At 33.7% G+C, this 17484-nt stretch overlaps 1 protein-coding gene across 6 annotated transcripts in view; it reads right to left on the bottom strand.

Moving 5' to 3' along the window:
- Nucleotides 1-17484, bottom strand: part of Sarm (Sterile alpha and Armadillo motif) — a 52985-nt gene that overhangs the window by 15930 nt on the left and 19571 nt on the right. For 2 of the 6 annotated variants that reach the window (XM_053769146.2, XM_053769147.1), the window contains one exon: nt 3053-3109. The exons of 1 other annotated variant lie outside the window; for it this stretch is intronic. In XM_053769146.2, the coding sequence (XP_053625121.1) occupies nt 3053-3109 (57 nt within the window). Of the gene's footprint in view, nt 1-3052; nt 3110-8375; nt 8886-10321; nt 10421-17484 lie in introns of those variants that run through there. 3 more of the 6 variants (XM_053769149.1, XM_053769150.2, XM_053769151.2) reach the window with 3 other exon arrangements.

Here is a 17484-nt window from a genome sequence, read left to right as displayed (position 1 = left end):
ATATCGCAATCCATGTTTATATAGATGTAAATCAAACCAAAATATTTCGTTCAAGTATTTAAGTTTATCGCAAACAGACAAACAGACGCCGAGGAAAAGGAAGAGAGGACTTTATTATGATTTAATGGCAATGAACTATTCAAGTTTAGTTAATTATTAAACATTACACTGAAACCTAGAGGGATAAACAAACATGGTATAGACAATCACTGTTGTGAATTGAGTCATATTCGCTGTCGGTTGATTTCTGCTTAAACTGCAGTCATTTCATGGAGATGTGACTAACACTGGCTGTTTTCATTTCATTGATTACCGACTGGCGGTCTAGTGACCGCGAGCTGGTAACGTAACGTCAAAATTATGTCATCATTCATTGATTGATATGAGATTGATAATTACTTCATTTCATTGTATTGCTACAGCATTATCTGGACTTAAGGAGTGATTCCCGTAATCTAATCTACGAGATGTATTGTTTTCGGAGACACAATCTTAAAATTATATATTTATGGCTTTTTCTTATTTCGTGTGTTAATGATGACTTGGTTAGATTTTTTGCAAGTTACCAGGCATATGAAATTGATCTAGCTAGGTGATCTACATGTAGCCACTTATTATATAAAACACATCAAACAATTTTCTTCAAAACACTAACATAATGTCTTTATTACATTAGAAATTCTGACATTCTAATGAAATCACTGGGATGTTGATTTTACCAGTATTTTCTAATCAGATGCACGCCTAATCTAAATTTCAAATATCTAACTATATGAAAGAGAAGGTCTCTTAATTATCATTACGATAATAGTTAAAATAGCATCAAACAAAGGTGCACTTATGGCTTCCTAGATGAAAGAGCGATCGCAGGGTGACTCACAGTTAATTCACGTGGCCGCATTGCCTTATCACTACGCTACCTGCGCCTGCGCATGGATTACACCCGGTGACTCACATCCTGGTACATTTGTACCACTTTCACGATTCACGTTCGAAAGCTTTTCGCTGAACCCTTGCCGCGCCAAGCATTTGGCAATTGGTATATAAGTACTTATTTAATTTGTCACAGTAGGTATATTTAGTATTGTTTATATTTACATTTTTTATGGAGATGAATTCTTTATCATTCTATCTTCAAGATAACGGCTTCCTACATCAATTGTATTATATCCAGAATTTACAGTCCGTATTTGATTATTACATTCCAATGTTGATAAACTATCTTTATTTATATTTAATGAGTCATACATAACTATGTCGATGATTGAGCGAATTCTAAAAAATGTTTAGGTATATGAGCTCACTCATATTTTTTTTTAATAATTTTTGTGTTACTTACATAATTCTTGCGTTTTGTGATATTGTACATATCTACCTGTACTTTATTTTGGTTGCGATTCTAAATATATATAGTAGAAGTATATTTATAGTACAAAATTATTCACTAGATAAAGATAAAAATTTAATAGAATCGCCATTTCGGAAACCGTATGATTGTGATCATGAAAAACCTCAAACAAAACACTTGCATAGTGCAACTCAAATACGTGCCAAAATATTAATTAAATCACAACAGTGCAAGGAATGAAGACCATGCCACTAAAATTCTGAGTCGGCGTCCGTAAATAATTCAAAGTTGAAAGTATAATGTATGTGCAGATAGGCTAGTTTTATTTTATCATCAGCTTTTTAACGTTCCCACACTGCAAGGGCACTACTATTTATGGATGGATAAGGACTATGGGACATGACCCATTTTATGACCGACATCCTCCTCCAATCAAAATTCTGATCAAAATTAAGATTTTAATATGGACCGATCTTTCTAGGTGCTTCCCAAAGCTATATATTGACAATGTGTTAGAATGTTTGTCACGAGGTAAATCCCACGTTTCCTTGTTTGAACTTGCTTGTATTCATAATCTGCGATAACTTTAGCAAACAGATAACCGTGCTGACAAGTTCATCCATGGTTGATGTGCCGAGCCAGGTCAGAATTATTATCTTTTTACCAACATGCCATTTAATTAATGCACTTATGTAAATTAGCTCAATGCTCATTTTAAATCCGTACGTCATGAGTAACCAAGTTCTAGGACGTGAATGAGAAATATTGAGTTGGAATATTTAGGAAATCCCATTCTGTATTTGCATAGTGACTACAAAACAAAGACAAGTTTGCTGGACAAAGCAGGTGTTCTATAGAAATACAAACATCTGGAAATATTAATAGCATAGTGTAGCATTCAACAAGTGTTAAAGACATAATATCACCAAAATGTAATTTAGTTATTACAAATGTCGTAAACGGAAATGGATAATCATTTATCATATATTATATATATACATATATTACAATTTCCAGTACCTTTTATGATTTCAAAGATATTAATTTGACCGTAGGAGCAGGACAATGAACTGCAAATAACAGTCCAAACCCACGTATTCCAAGAATTCGCTCCTTACTTGATAATCTTACTTTCCGTTTGTATGCATACGTATTTATTAGTCAGTTATATCTGAAAACAAAGTTCTTTTGTGTGTCCGTCTGTTTGAACAGTGACGAGCGACCTAAGGCTTTATCTTGTGATTAGGTATGGTGTAGGTGGGCTTTGTTTTACTTCTAGAGGTATGCAATTAATCGCAACCTACATATTTTAAATGTATTTAACACCATTCTTTTTTAGGATGATTCATCTTTTCTTATCTAAAATACCCGTTAAAACGAATACCTTGATGAAGACTTACCTATATTTAACTTACATATATTTAATAACTGGATACTAGATTTAAAAATATTTTTCAGAGAGACACTATATACGAACACTGCCTGGTTTAATTAAATACTTAGTACTGAGGAAAATATCGCCGACATGACAATGTAAACTTTTGGTAGTAAAGTGTAAGAAATGCTATTTAGATTTTAATTACATTTTATTATATCGTATAGTACCAGATTTGTTCCAGAGGGCCATCAAGAAGAGCTATTTTGTGTTCTCAAATATCTAATAATAAAGTTACCCGTCACCAAAAGAAGTTAAGCATAACATACCCATCTTGTACTCTTGGTAGTCTTTTCCGGGGAAAGCAGGGACTCTTCGGAACGTACCTGGAAAAAGCAAATTTAATTAAAATTTAGCTAGCTTCTCATACAGATGGAAAGTTTATACAGGTTTTTACAAAATTCTATATTCGTATAGGATAATGGACCTACTCAAGGTACCCTTTACCACTTCGTATATTGTCAAAGTCATTATAGTATCCATGACAATGGACTTGGGCCCACCTTATATCTAATAGTATAGTTGACAATAAAATCTAACTTATTTTCAAAATTCTTGTCAATTCTGTAACCAGAAAGGAGACAAACTCTCAGAATGATTCAGAAAGTCATCTGAATCCATGACACATTGTTCGTTTACCTGACGACAACAGTGAGATGATTACGTGTTCCACATTTCTAGTTAACTATTTGGATTTATGGTTTATGAAACACTAATAGGTACATACCATTAGAATTAAAAATATATATACATATATTTATACATTATGGAAAATTATAGAAAACTGCAGTCAAATATAATTGCTATAGCGTAGGTACGATTTTAGCGTTTAGTCCACCAGGATCCAACTCGATCCCCCAGGGGATCCTCGTGAACTCATCTGTTCATTTGGATCCCCTTTAATATTTTTGTTAAAGAGTGAACCGATGAGTATAAAATGATGCTATCACACCGAGTCCGATTTATATTTAAAAATACGTTATTATATTTTAATACGTTATTATATTTGATCTATAACTTTAATTAGACTTGAACTTTATTTTACCTGGCTAGAGCAACTAAATCACTCTTTTTGCTTATAAAATGACGTTATCAATAATAATGTCAATCCAATGACATGCCTGTATTTTTACTTGCACTTCTGTAGTTTTACTAATTTCAGTAAAGATCGATAATTACCCTCTTATTAATAAAAAGTTAAATTATATTCAACTTTTTTAAAAGGGCTAGACTAGATGTTAAAATGTTTCTTTGTATAAATATTTTTTATTTTCAATTTCCTGTTTCATATCTTGGTTGAACGATTGATTTAAAATTCTTGGTTGACATAAACATACAAGTCTTTAAAGATAAGCGCGTGTAATTTGTATCCACAACGCTGGTACCAAGATAATTAGCACTAATTGTAGGTGTCACCTCTGGGTGAAGCCGTCTGTCTGTCGATATTACTTCGTGACTACTTTAGCCCTCTATGCGTTTTACCGACCTGTAATTTTGTTAGGTAATGAAGGACTATTACCGTTAACAAATTTATTGTAAATGTACCAGGCAATCATGTATTGTTTTGTTACTAACAAATTTAATTTCAAATCAATTTTTGAATTCTTTTTTGTCGAGAGTTATTGTTAACATCGGTGCCAGATTTTATTCAAGTGCGTCTGACATAGGTATGTAAATATTTCTAAAATTGAAGTAAATTTTAAGAATATTTACCAAGCCATCTATTTTTTCAAACGAAAGCCAAAACGAATTTCAAAAAAGGATGAGGTTATATAAATAAATTAAGTTTTGTTTACACTAATTTAGTTAGTAAATTTGTGTAACTATAAATTCTGTCACGGCAGGGGTTTGATTTTTAATATTTTTGCCCGGCGCAAACACATACATAAGAATTTGAACAATTTTTGGAATACATTGGGAATAAATATGTGTAAAATATGATCCCTGTCACGGATATTAAAAAGTGTAAAAATCTTTTTCAATTTATTTTTCATAGTTTTTTAAAGGACTACATATAACACTAATGTCAAATTCTATATAGTTAACATACAGATAGAGTGAATTAAAAAATCCTTGTTATCTTTCCTTAGTCAAAAAAAAATATTTTGACGAATAAGTGTTTGTTTTTTTGGTAAGTAAATTTTACCTAACATTTTAAATTTTTTTTACATTTCATTTATATACAATTGCAAAATTTTCCTAGTTTTGGCCATTATATTTTGTATGCATCTTAGATCCCAAGCGTTTTATTAAACCTTAAGGAGCCAAGCATCCCTAATGACAAACTCAGGAGCATTAAACCATTAAATAGCGCTTAGCGTCATATAAATAAATACGAGCGATTTGATTGAGCAGACAATGTGTAGGCAGCACTCAGTGTAACAGAATGAAATGAGAGTGGAGAGTCGACTGTGGGCGGCCGGAAGCTTCTCTGTAGACTTCCTACTTAGCAGTGCAGCGGAAACGCTATTTTTGGTGCCCGCGACTTCCTCCGAGGAAAGTCTGGATTGGATACAGTCCACTTATCCCGTTTTTGCTCGGCTATTGCAGGAAAGAAGTATTTGTGTTTTAGGTGTTATATTTTTTTAGTTGGTTACCTAAGTATATTTACCATTTGAATAATTATATAAATATTGTCATTTGAAAACTTCAATATTTCGACATTTATTTTCTTTTATTGTTTAAATTATTATGGCAAGTGTTATACATAGTTTAATAAGTAAATCAATGCATTTTGTGTATGTATATGAAAATTATAGTAAATCTTGTCAGGTTGCAATTTGTTTTTATAGTTGGCTTTTACCGCTTCCTAGCCCACTTCAATCAATAGATAAGGAAGTTGATTGATATATAGATAATTTTATAGTTATGCGTTCCATATTGGCATAAAATAAGCACAGGAAATCTTGAAACGGATATGAATTTTATTATGGGCTCCTTTTGAGTTGTGTTTTCGTCAATAACTTAGAAGTGTTGGTATTTGTCCCGTCTATCAACTAAAGGCAAACTTCCCGCTTCTTGATCTGCTCCAAAGTGATTCAGAAATGCCTAAAATTGATTGACAGTAAGAAAAATTCCCATGGTACGTCCAAAAAGGAGCGGTGCATTCCTGCCGCATTCCCGGACACGGCACGCCGCGGCATCCCCATTGTACCCTATGACGAGCCACTCTGGAATGCTCCACATCAATGGAACTACCGGTTGTAGTTGTATGTGACAGTTGATAGCCTTTTATCTACGGGGATGCCAGTGCAAAAAGCGAGAGGACTGATCAGTCGATCAGTAGATGACTGATCAGTCGATCAGTAGAAGACTGATCAGTCGATCACTCTCGCTGGGTCACAGTTTACCCAAATGCGACAGTCTGTTGATAGCTTTTTTAACGTGTTTTTATTAGTTTTTGATATAATCGACCTATTACTGTTGGGCATCAACTTTGGGTCATTCTTCGACATCAGCCAGTGCGTAACTCCCAACAGTTCCTTAGAATCTGGGGGACAAAACAAGAGTGACTCAAGTGTACGAGTGAATGAAATAAAAAATCTAATCTAAATTTTGGACAATATATTAAACATTTAAATTTATTTAGACTGCGATAAGACGACGCAAGCCCGACAAATAGGTAACGTAACGTTACCTATTTGTCGGGCCTAACTCTTTTAACAAAACTTCCTTAAATATTACCTTCTGCATTATATTTTGGTGTTGGATTTGTAACTCAATTGAGCAATAAATAGAAACGATGGATGGAAGCTAAGTAATGGATGGAAGCTAAGTAAACAAGTTTTTATCGCGAAGACATTATCACTTTATCAGTCGGAGTATTATTTTATGCTGCTCCCTCCCGAGATCAACTGTAAATGAGCTAGAATATACTCTACGTATCAGGTCTGACCAGTAAATTTTGAATGTAGAAGCAGACCACCTCGAGCCACATTCGACTTGTCTAATGAATAATACGACCCCGACCGGTCACTTTCCCATTGAGTTTGAGCGAATTTAAAGTGAGTGCTGTTAGTTAAGCAATTTATTAATTTAGAACCGATTCGTCTAAATTGTCGCCGATTTAGGCGCCGCCGGCCGGCGTCTATTGATATTATCTGTTGTAGACAAGAACAGAGGAAATCAGATAAAGTGTTCTCGGAATCTCTTGCAAAACAAAATTGTCGTATACTTTGATAATAGGAGGATTGCTTTTATGTCAATTCTGGAAAGATAATTTATAAATTGTCATCTTATTTTAGTCCTATTTGCAGATGTTCGCCGTCGAGATATATGCTAATCTGTAATTCAAATCAATAAAACGGGCGTTAGCGATGTATTTCTCGCAAAGTATTTTAACGTTGATTGTCTTCGTCATTATCAAGCAATCTGATATGGGCCATTTATTACTAAGTTCTTGGTACACAATAAGTAAATAACAATTAATAGTTGTTGGATATGATGCATCTGATGTAAGCTTTTGTAACGACTGTCATTAGTGGAAATGAATATTAACTACGTCCTTTGATTTATATCGCAACTAACCGTGACCTATATACAGTCAGCAATCAATTACATTTTATGCCACAAATGGTTATTGCAGCCATGCAGCCGTAGCGGCGGTCGGAACGTCTTGTCTTATCAGACTCAGCGGCGGTATCAAAGAAATACCTAATACAAGCGAAATAACAACTTGTTACTGAGCCGATAAAGCGCAAAACGTCCGGTTTTCAGATTACACTGTGCAGATGTGGGAACGGCTTTACCCTTTAACCTGAACGAGTCTCAGACAATCGTCCTTATTACTAACACATTATGGCCAATGTAGAGACTTTCGTCGTTTGTAGGTCAAAGATATTGTAAAGGACCTCGTGTAACACAATTTTATGTGAATATGGATGTAGCGTGTGGCTTGGGGAGTGCTTTTACTTTCAAAATTTAATTGTAACTTGCACAGTTACAAATACCAAAAATTCTGCATGAACCTTCGGGTCAACTAAAACTTTTGTTTAATTATTATAAATGTTACATTGGTTTTATTGAAATTATTGTCCTCTTTTTAGTTCATTAATGCATTTGTGATATTTTTATGCAAATAACTTTTTGTCTTATTATGCTTTTGTTTATTTTTGACTTTATTGGAATTATAGCATTCACTTCATACTTTATGAAAGTATGGAATAATCTGTATGCAATCTTTAATCTTCTTGAAAACCATACATTTCATTCAGTGTATTTTGTGGCAAAAATAAGTGTTTACATTATTTGTAAATTATACTAAGTATGGCCATTCTTCGGCTCCTGTCGGGCGCCAGCGGTGTGGAAAAACCAGATAACACGCCTCTATGACTTTCTGTGACTCTGTTTTGTGATTACAGAAATTAATACCTACCTATTGGCTAATAATTTTTTACAACTTTAACGAAAATGTTATCTGTTTGTAGTTAAAATTGATTTGACTAATTTACCTGTACCATTAGTTATTTTAATTAAAAAGGTATTTGCTACACGCAATATGATCAATATTCGTAAATATACGCCAGCAGCAGCCGTAACCAAATAAACAACATGTGTTGCTATACAAACACATCGAAGATATTATTATCTTACCTTCTTTGGGAAGAATATTTTCGGTTTTCCCGCGTACGTGGAATACGAGGCCATGTTGTCGACTTTCGAAACAACCATAATTTGATAAAGACAACTTATACCACCACAATCAAACACTCCCAAGAACAATAACGCAAAGCAGATGTATTTATTTCCTTATGTTTTCTCGAATTTTCGACTGTCACGTGCGCTGTGAGAGTATAATCTGATAGTAACGCTTTGTGATTACGCCCGTCTGATCTACAGATCGCAACGAAAGTTTTTGTTCGTATCCGTATGAGTACTTCGTCGCAATAAACTTTTAATCCTTGGACGCGTTGCGTCCACGTCACGACAAAGTCGTGGCCGCGGTAAGGCCAATACACTATCCTTTTTATTAAAATAGGTCCATAAACACAATAGTTTATATGCAGTAAATATCATTCGAATCACTCATGAAACACCGAAGTCACATTTTAACTTCGCTGCTACAATCAGCGAGATGCACGACACGAACCTCGCGGAGTATATTTTCAAACTGAATTTTCGTCACTACAACTGTTGCTTTTATCAATTCAAGCAGGCTCTCCCCCCGCCGGCGTTTCGGTCTCTTTTCCTCCTGTTATTTGGCCGGTTCGTGGAAAGTGATAGCATTATTCATGCTCCACTCACACATGGGTCTGTAATGTGTTGTGTATATGTAGGAGCAGACGTTACGTAGATGTATTACTGGTAGAGCCTGTTGTTGTGTTGATAGAACATAAAATGAGCCTATGGGTCTAGCTAGATAGAGCTGACTGTGACGTGATAATAATAGTGATTATGGCATTAATTGATAAGGGCTTAAGCATTTTGTAAATATAACGTGATTGGATTGTACATATTTTTTCTATCTACTACGAGTAGTTACTGTAGACGTCGAAACTCGAAACCCTCAACAATGATGCTTAAATCGAGCTTAATATGACAAAAGATATATTTTTGCAAAAAATCTATGCAGACTAAGAAGTAAATTAACTTATTGAAAGGCAAACAAAGATGACTTTTTTGACAAACAGTTATCATTAGCCAGGTGATATTTTGAAATACTGAGTATCATTATCTTTTTTTTTGTAAGACTCTAATGAGTAGCAAGCTCATAATTTACACCAAGATTGGTCATCCGTATGACGAGTAACTTCAGGGACGTGTTTATTTTGGTTTGATCAGACTTTGAAGTAGTCACTGGCGCCCGTTTGGAAATAGAAAGGGAGGTGACACAACGGCAGACATAGCCTGAAGGCGCCATACCGTAGGATTTAATTATAAATGACTATAAATTAAATTGACGAAACCAGGCATCACCAAGAAAAGAGCTGTTAAATTCAAACACACACATGTTCACTATCAAATCAGCTTTTTAATCAAAAAGAAAAAGAAATCAAAATACACTTTGGGAAGGTGGGTAAACTAAATGAAAGAAATAAAAAGAGGGCATGATTCTCTGAAAATTTAGATTTATCGACGTAGAGTAATACTATCTAAAGAAGACTTTGCATTACATCAAATTTATCGCGAATCAAGTGCGACGTTTGTTTTGTGACGTTGTGTTAGCGAACATAAAAAAATGTTTGATTATAATCGAAAAATACGTTTGTCCATTCATTTAATTAAGAGTGACGCAGGTGAATTTTTAAATAATTGTGATGTTTAATTAGCTGTCTTGTTTAACGTAAGTTACAAAAATATAACAATATTTTGAACAAAATACTCGTATATTATCTCTCAGATAATATCATTATACATATCCAAATTAGTGTGTTAGTGGCATCGATCAATTTTAAGTTAAATGTACATACTAGAAACTGACCGGTGACACGAATTGAATAAATTTTACAAGAGATAGTTAATTTTACTTTAATTTTACTCGCATTAGATTAATGTTTTGTTTACTATATAGGCGATTCAAAATACTAAAATGAAATTACCTCCGGCCGTGGAGCCTTAGACGAATATCTGATGCACATAGATTTTCCTTTGATACAATAAACCACTGTTTTTTTTAACTTCATACTCACAAAAACACACATAAAATTAATTTCGTACGTGTCTTCTAACACGTATAAGTCGCACATCGGACACGACTGCATTAAATAATACCCTACGATGTATTGCAAGGTATTCTAAAAAAGTCTAAGCATGCAAAAATCAGAATCAGCGAGATTCAAACGACCGACTTTTTTCGCATGTGTGCACTTTTGTCTCGGCTGTTATGCAATGAAACTGGTGCATCGAGTGTATCTTGTTTTTGTGAAGATGGCATTGACGTTATTATTTAAGCAAAAAAATATCTATAAGCAGTTAGTAATGAAGCGGAAAGAACCTTCGTAACTTAGGATGCAGCTCTGGAAAAGCTCTCAGATGAAAGAATGTTTCATTCATAAAGTTTTCTGAGTTCACAGACGAAACCATCCATCTCATGATAGAGAAGACGTGAATAAAAAAAAACTTATATACTCGTATCTTATGTATATTATTGTTATCACTGTCCCGGAACCTCTCATTAGTGATATCTTTATCTACGGTTCACTAAAGCTTGCCTTTTTCGGCTAAGTATAATTTTTATAATATATAATGACTGCAACTGCAACATCAGAAGCTCCACTATTATTAAATTTAAATTTGTGCAGACTTGAAATGAAGATGAATTGTTTGCGCCTACACTGATTTAGTCTATTTCATGGAAGTCTTCAGACTTGCATATAAATTCCTCAGTGATTGGAAAGCGACGATGTTAAGGATAATTTGGAACCATATCAATAACATCAACTTTTCTATAGTCTATTGTCCCTTGTGTTTTTTCCTATGGCTCGAGGTTCAAGCCCGGTCAATGCACCTCAGGCGCAGAATTCCGATTCGCTTTTATGTGAGTAGGTGTATTATACATGTCAAAATGTATAATACATTTTGACACTAATAAAATGCACTCACGGCTACAAACAGTTTTGAAATATCCGACGTGAACTTGATTGATTTCTAGGAAAAATCGTTGATAGCTTAATTAACGTCTTGCATTTACGTACGTTACGTTTCGCAATTTCATGTTTATTTTTCTAGTAATAATATAACTCTTAGTGTGTGTAGTATGTCATTAAGAGATATTTTTTTCAGCCTAGGAAATGTTTATTTCTTTCAGTGCTTCTGCAGATGTAAACAATTTTTTTCTCAGAGTAAGAAAACATTACTTAAAGTCTTGTCTGATGATTTTTTAAGTGACACTCTGTCGGAGATACGCTCGTTTGCTGCATTTATGTCAAAACATGTAAACTTATAAAATATTCACTTTCGTCATGTCTGCTATTTGGTTACGGCAATTAAATTTACTATTCAAAATTCACTTTTCGAAGGGAATTTCCTATTAGGTCAAACATTTACTTTAACACGCCAATCAGGAGCGCCCGTGCCTGGTAGCCCATGGTTACAAATTGTTTATACAAAATGTCACGTATACCCGGATGCTAAATCAGTCATGTATCATTTCTCAATGAAAAGAATATCTTTATTTCTTTACATCTGAAGTGATGAAAGTGTAAAAGTTTATTTTTCAGCCTTGGTGAAGAAAAAAAATTGTCATTGTTGTTGCAATAATTATATGTAAATTCTTTCGTAGCAATAAGTAGGTCTGCATTAATTTTGATAATCATTCAAGAATTTGGAAACTCGACATTTTATTCACTTATATTTTTATTATTTCGACCGCGATGAAGAGTAAATAAATGAGATAAGTTAAATAGTGTATATGTATGTGTAAGTACCTAGAATTTAAATACCAACATTTTATAAGTACCCGAAATTCTGCTAACCGAAATCAAAATTAAGATACCTTAAATTTCCCTAAATATTTAAACTATCTTTTATTTGTTACGACAATTTACTCAGGTATATCACGTCGAAATAGGTATACATATAATTGCTTTGTTAAGTTGGTTTGTAATTCTATACTTACCTAATACACATGTCGTCTTAGAGGCGTGGGAATTCGCAAAAATGGCGCCTTGAGGGAAACCATAGACTTTGTTTTGTTTAATACGTCTGTTATTTCTTCTATTTCAGAAGTATAACTCTATCGTGCATTAAACCTTAGTTATATTATAGAAGTGGTAACTAACTGTCCTGTGGACCTGAGTGGACTGAAAGGTCTTAAATTCAAAACATGCAAGCACAATGAGTTATTGTACACATTTTAATCATGTATGGTAGTTTTCATAGATCACTTGCCACCGATGAAAAGTCGCGAGAAAACCTACACCTAGTTGCTAATGTGGTTGCAAATTATCAGCTAATGTGTAAAACGGAGAAGACGATAGCAAACTACTCTCATTAAAATTTGCAAGAAAATCCATGTGTGTATACAAAAATCTTGCCAAATCTTGTGTATATGTCAAATTTTGTTTTTCAGTCCACTTAATGACAGTCACCACAGTTTAATACAGAGCGACCAACCTTGGCCATTGTTCACAAAATCAGGAAGCTATGAGGAATTTAAACCATAATCGGAAATCCCATTAAATGGAAAAATTAGGACGGATATTTTTGACTACCTACAGAATAAATTTCGATGAAAATTGCTTCACAGGTAGAATAAGACTTGACATAAATCAAAGGGTTGTATAAAAAAATAATTTAATGTGTTTAGAGCTTAGTTATCAAACAAAGATAAAATAATTGTTTACGAAAAGAAATACAATACGTGCCACGTGACTTTCTAGTTTTCGCCGATTGTTGTGTGCATCGCTACGAATGCAAATGCTGCTCAAATTTATCTGGCACGAGCTCAACCAGGCAGTCATCAATGTAGTAAGCCTACCTAATAGGTATAAAAACTACCATCTTCTATTTCTTAGCCCGTTATCTTGTCTCAGTTATAAGAAAAACAATTCTACGGCGGCTTACAGATAGTTTTATTTGCATATAAGTAAATATCGCTAAATAAAAAACGCTTTAAATATATGTATATAGGTACTAGTAACAAAATTTTGATCTCGAATTTTATAAAACAGATTTTATAGAACAGAATGTAGATACATCGCTGTTGCACAGTTTTTATTGTTACTTTTAATGCAGGTGTATGCAGTATCGAATTTCCCATCGACCCTTTCAAAACTGTGCAGATATGTGACACCTGTTATGATAGATAATTGCTAGATTTGGGACACACGCGTTCTGTTTTATTATGAAAAACTAATTATGAGTGAACTTAAAATGACACTTTTCATGATCATTGTTGCTATAGAATAGATAATAGGTATGTTACGGTAAAGGTAACATAACATACCTATTATATATATATATTATATATTTAGAAGGGCTTAAAGAAAGAAAACATGGCTGACGTTGTCTGCTGAGGAAGAAACCGGGAAAACGCCTAAGTGTTTAGATATTAGGAAGAGAGAAAAAGAAAAGATGAAAGTGTATCTGTCTACTTATTTTGTAAAACACTCGCTTTCAAAAAGTGCATCTTGATTGCATCGCAAGAAGGGATTGCTAAGTATAATCCGATAAAAAAACGGGTAGCACTCCGGGAGTGCCAGCAGAAGTGAAAACTTGAATAGTTGAACGTTGTGCATTTTTTACTTCTTACGAATTTTCGATCACGTGTCCTGACGCACGTTTAACATTTTTTATCCATCACAAAAAAGTGCACAACGCCGCTAAAGAAGTTGTCACTTCAAAAAAAAAATGACAGTTTTGAAAGTTTAAAATTGACGTAATAGTAGATAATGTACTTATTGTTTAATAAAAAAGATACTTTGCAATCATTTCTCATCATTGTTTACTATTTAGGACGAACGATAACGATACATAAAATATTACGATGTATCAGTTGTCAAAATATTTTTATTCTATGAAAGGTGGCCCAATCATAACAGGGCTGAGTTAGACAATGATACTAGGCTAGCCTTATTAGTAAATGTGTTGAGATCTTACCATAACAATACTAGCGGTTACACGGGTAATATCAACCAACCAGTGTTTTATAACAGATGTATCAATATTACTATGATTAGTTACACTATGAATGAATAGCTGAGAGTTAGAACGAGATAAACGATCGAAGTAATAAAAATGATAAACAAATATATGATTTAGTCTTATAGGCATAAGGTCAAATCCTAGAAATTGAACAGGCTTCAAAGTATCCTGTAGGGTACCTATGTAACTTTGACAAAGATCCCCACTAAATAAATGTTTCTTGGTTAATTAACCCCTCTTTTCGGGCACTGGGTTTTCATAATTTCATAAACGTGCTATTCACAACGCGAGCCCAATGTGAGGTTTGAATATTCGTCCAGAAAAACCGGATAAGTAGCCTTTTTTTAATAGCCTGTGGTGTACCACTGGTGGGCTAAGTCCTCCCTTTTACTTTGCCTGTTGCGCAACTCCTCCAATTTTTATCCCTCGCATCTAAATCGTCCAACCATCTTGTTCTGGGGCGGCCTTTTTTTAGTCGGCAGTAAAGTAATTTAAATTAGCCTAGTGAAGTAAATTGTCCTGAGTCTCTAAATACAAAGTTACGCGGGGCTGACATCTACAAATAAACATTGCGGTTTTGTTAGTTTAGTTCTCAATTGTCATCAATCGACTCGTAAAAATTATGTTACTAAATTGAACAGGAAATTTTTAAAATGCCGATGAAGTCGTGGTGTGTGTTTCCTTCCACGACCACAATCCTCAGCCATGACGGATGCGACTAATATGAAGAAGAAATTGAACATAATTAATACCTAAATAAACCTAACAGTACTTTAGCTATTTGCGAATATAAGTTGGCAAAGAAAATATTCTATCGGCATTGTTCAGCAAGGTACGTGGTTCCATTTCAGAACAGGACATCCCAATAGAGACGACATAAAGTTATTTGTTTAAGTTTACTGCCTGCCCACGTGCTGACATTACAATATTATGGTCTTATTGTACCCCGCTCATTGGTCACTTCCACAACGGGCTCCTACTATCAAACTATGAGAGATCCTTCTCGAAATCTCGATTCAACGCGATAAAGTTCTCGTTAGATAACATGTCTTTTGTAGTATAATATTTATTACCTATTTCCATGTTTCTTAATCACAAAATAATATTTCTTTGATTTTACTTACTTTTATTGTTCTTTTCGAGTCAAATCGTCAAAATTATATTTATTTTGACCAGTAGCATCAGCCTTTAGAATGCTTTCAAGAGTTTGGACATAGTAAAAAATGAAACATGCATCTCCCAATAAAATGGACAGAGGAGATTACCCGGCACATTTGCAAAATGTGCTTTTGTAAATGAGCTGAGGGAAAAATTCTTCAAATCGTAAAGGCCTTCGAATGGAATGCCTATTAACGGGAAGAGCAATTACTTTTATTGTAAATTAAATTCCAATTAATTAGAAAATCTTGTTTTACGAAAGAGAATGTTAGTAGGACTCTGCGACATGATACCGCGAAATAAAACTAGCATTTACGGTTATGTTCTTGAAACTAATAAGGTTTACTTGATACTAAGACTTTATAGTTATTGAGGTTATAAGAATAATAAATATCGGTGCTTTAAAGTTTATTGCAATTGAAATTGTTACTAAATTCTATCGTCACACGCCTATACTTATCACACGCTGTATGGGGTCGGTTTTTGATTGTCTATAATAAATATCTAAAAGAAATTCTTGGGAAGCCATCATTTGTGTGTACAAAGTATTTTTTTTACATGATATAATGGATAAAAAATTTAACAATCACTTCCGGATAATTTTGATTACAAGGGATCGTAAACCGCTACTCATACTGAAAATTTCCTTATTCAAGTGGATCTCATTCTAGGAAAACTCCGAGTTTTATGAATGGACGCGTAATTCAACGTATTTCATATCAGTGAATGAAATTCTGCAATATAATGAATCAGGTGTGATTATGACATCATTAGGTACGCGGGTAGGTACATTACAAAACAAAATGTTTTGGATCAATGTTGGATTTGTTGCAGGAAAAAATTTTTCTCCGAAAAGTCCACTATTTGTAAACAAGATTTTTTTTGACCTTAATTTAATCGTTAAACTAACTTATATTGTTCAAATACAGTGATTGATTGCCTGAACTACTACTACGAGCCAAGTCCCATTGCTACGTTGCGCCGCTCCTGTGCTCTGCTGTTTTCCATATATTCTTACTTTCATTGAATCTCCATACAATTTCTGCTTTCTCTGTCGACGGACAAGAAACAACGAAGCACTACTGAACAACGGGGCCGCGCTATACAAAAAAAGTCCGCTGTAAAACAAACATTTGTTCTCTGGCTTACTAGTGAGAAGAAATGATTTGCAACATCATGATCGAATATGCAATTATCGAACAATGATTGGTGATTTAACCCACCAGTGGAATCTAAAGAGGAAATGAAGTATCCGACGATCCACCGCACCATTTACAGTTTGAATATTCAAAATAGGGACGAGAAAGTAGACTGATCGTTCCGGAGGACACCGGAACAGAAGCATCTTAAATATAATTCACAAATGGATGAAAGAAGAAGGTAGGATCCAGACGGTGGCCTAATTGGAAGGGCTATAAGTATTGATTTATTAATTTTCAATGCGAAGGAAATACTTATCTAATCAACGGTTTAAATATCCTATTCTCATTTATTCATATAAAAACATATTTATCCATGGAATTATAATACAAAGCTAACTATCGCTGACTCACATTGATAAAATATAGTATATGGTAGTTTTGTTTTCTTATCTGCCTATTTACGTACAAGATTACGTGCATCAATTTTGTAACACCTATATATAGATTTTCTAATAATTTTCTACTTATATAAAAACGTGACTAATATTAGGTACTTACTGAAAGAGGTCCGGTTAAATCAAACAAATGAAATTATAATAAAGTCAGTTTTTTTATCAAAAAATCATCTTAATGAATTAGTACTTGGAAATATTTACTTTGTTACCTAATGCATCAATGTAATCAAAAAGTTTTTAAATTTGAATTTGTCGATTAAATTCAAAACATATATCATAATTACATGATTTAATTCAAAATATCATAAATACACGTATTTTGATTTATGATATTTTGAATTCAATCAGGTAATTATGTTTCCT

The sequence above is a fragment of the Plodia interpunctella genome, chromosome 3 (assembly GCF_027563975.2).
Source record: "Plodia interpunctella isolate USDA-ARS_2022_Savannah chromosome 3, ilPloInte3.2, whole genome shotgun sequence".
Lineage (NCBI taxonomy): Eukaryota > Metazoa > Arthropoda > Insecta > Lepidoptera > Pyralidae > Plodia > Plodia interpunctella.
The sequence above is the reverse complement of the archived record's forward strand: the minus strand, read 5'-3'. Positions and strand labels throughout refer to the sequence as shown.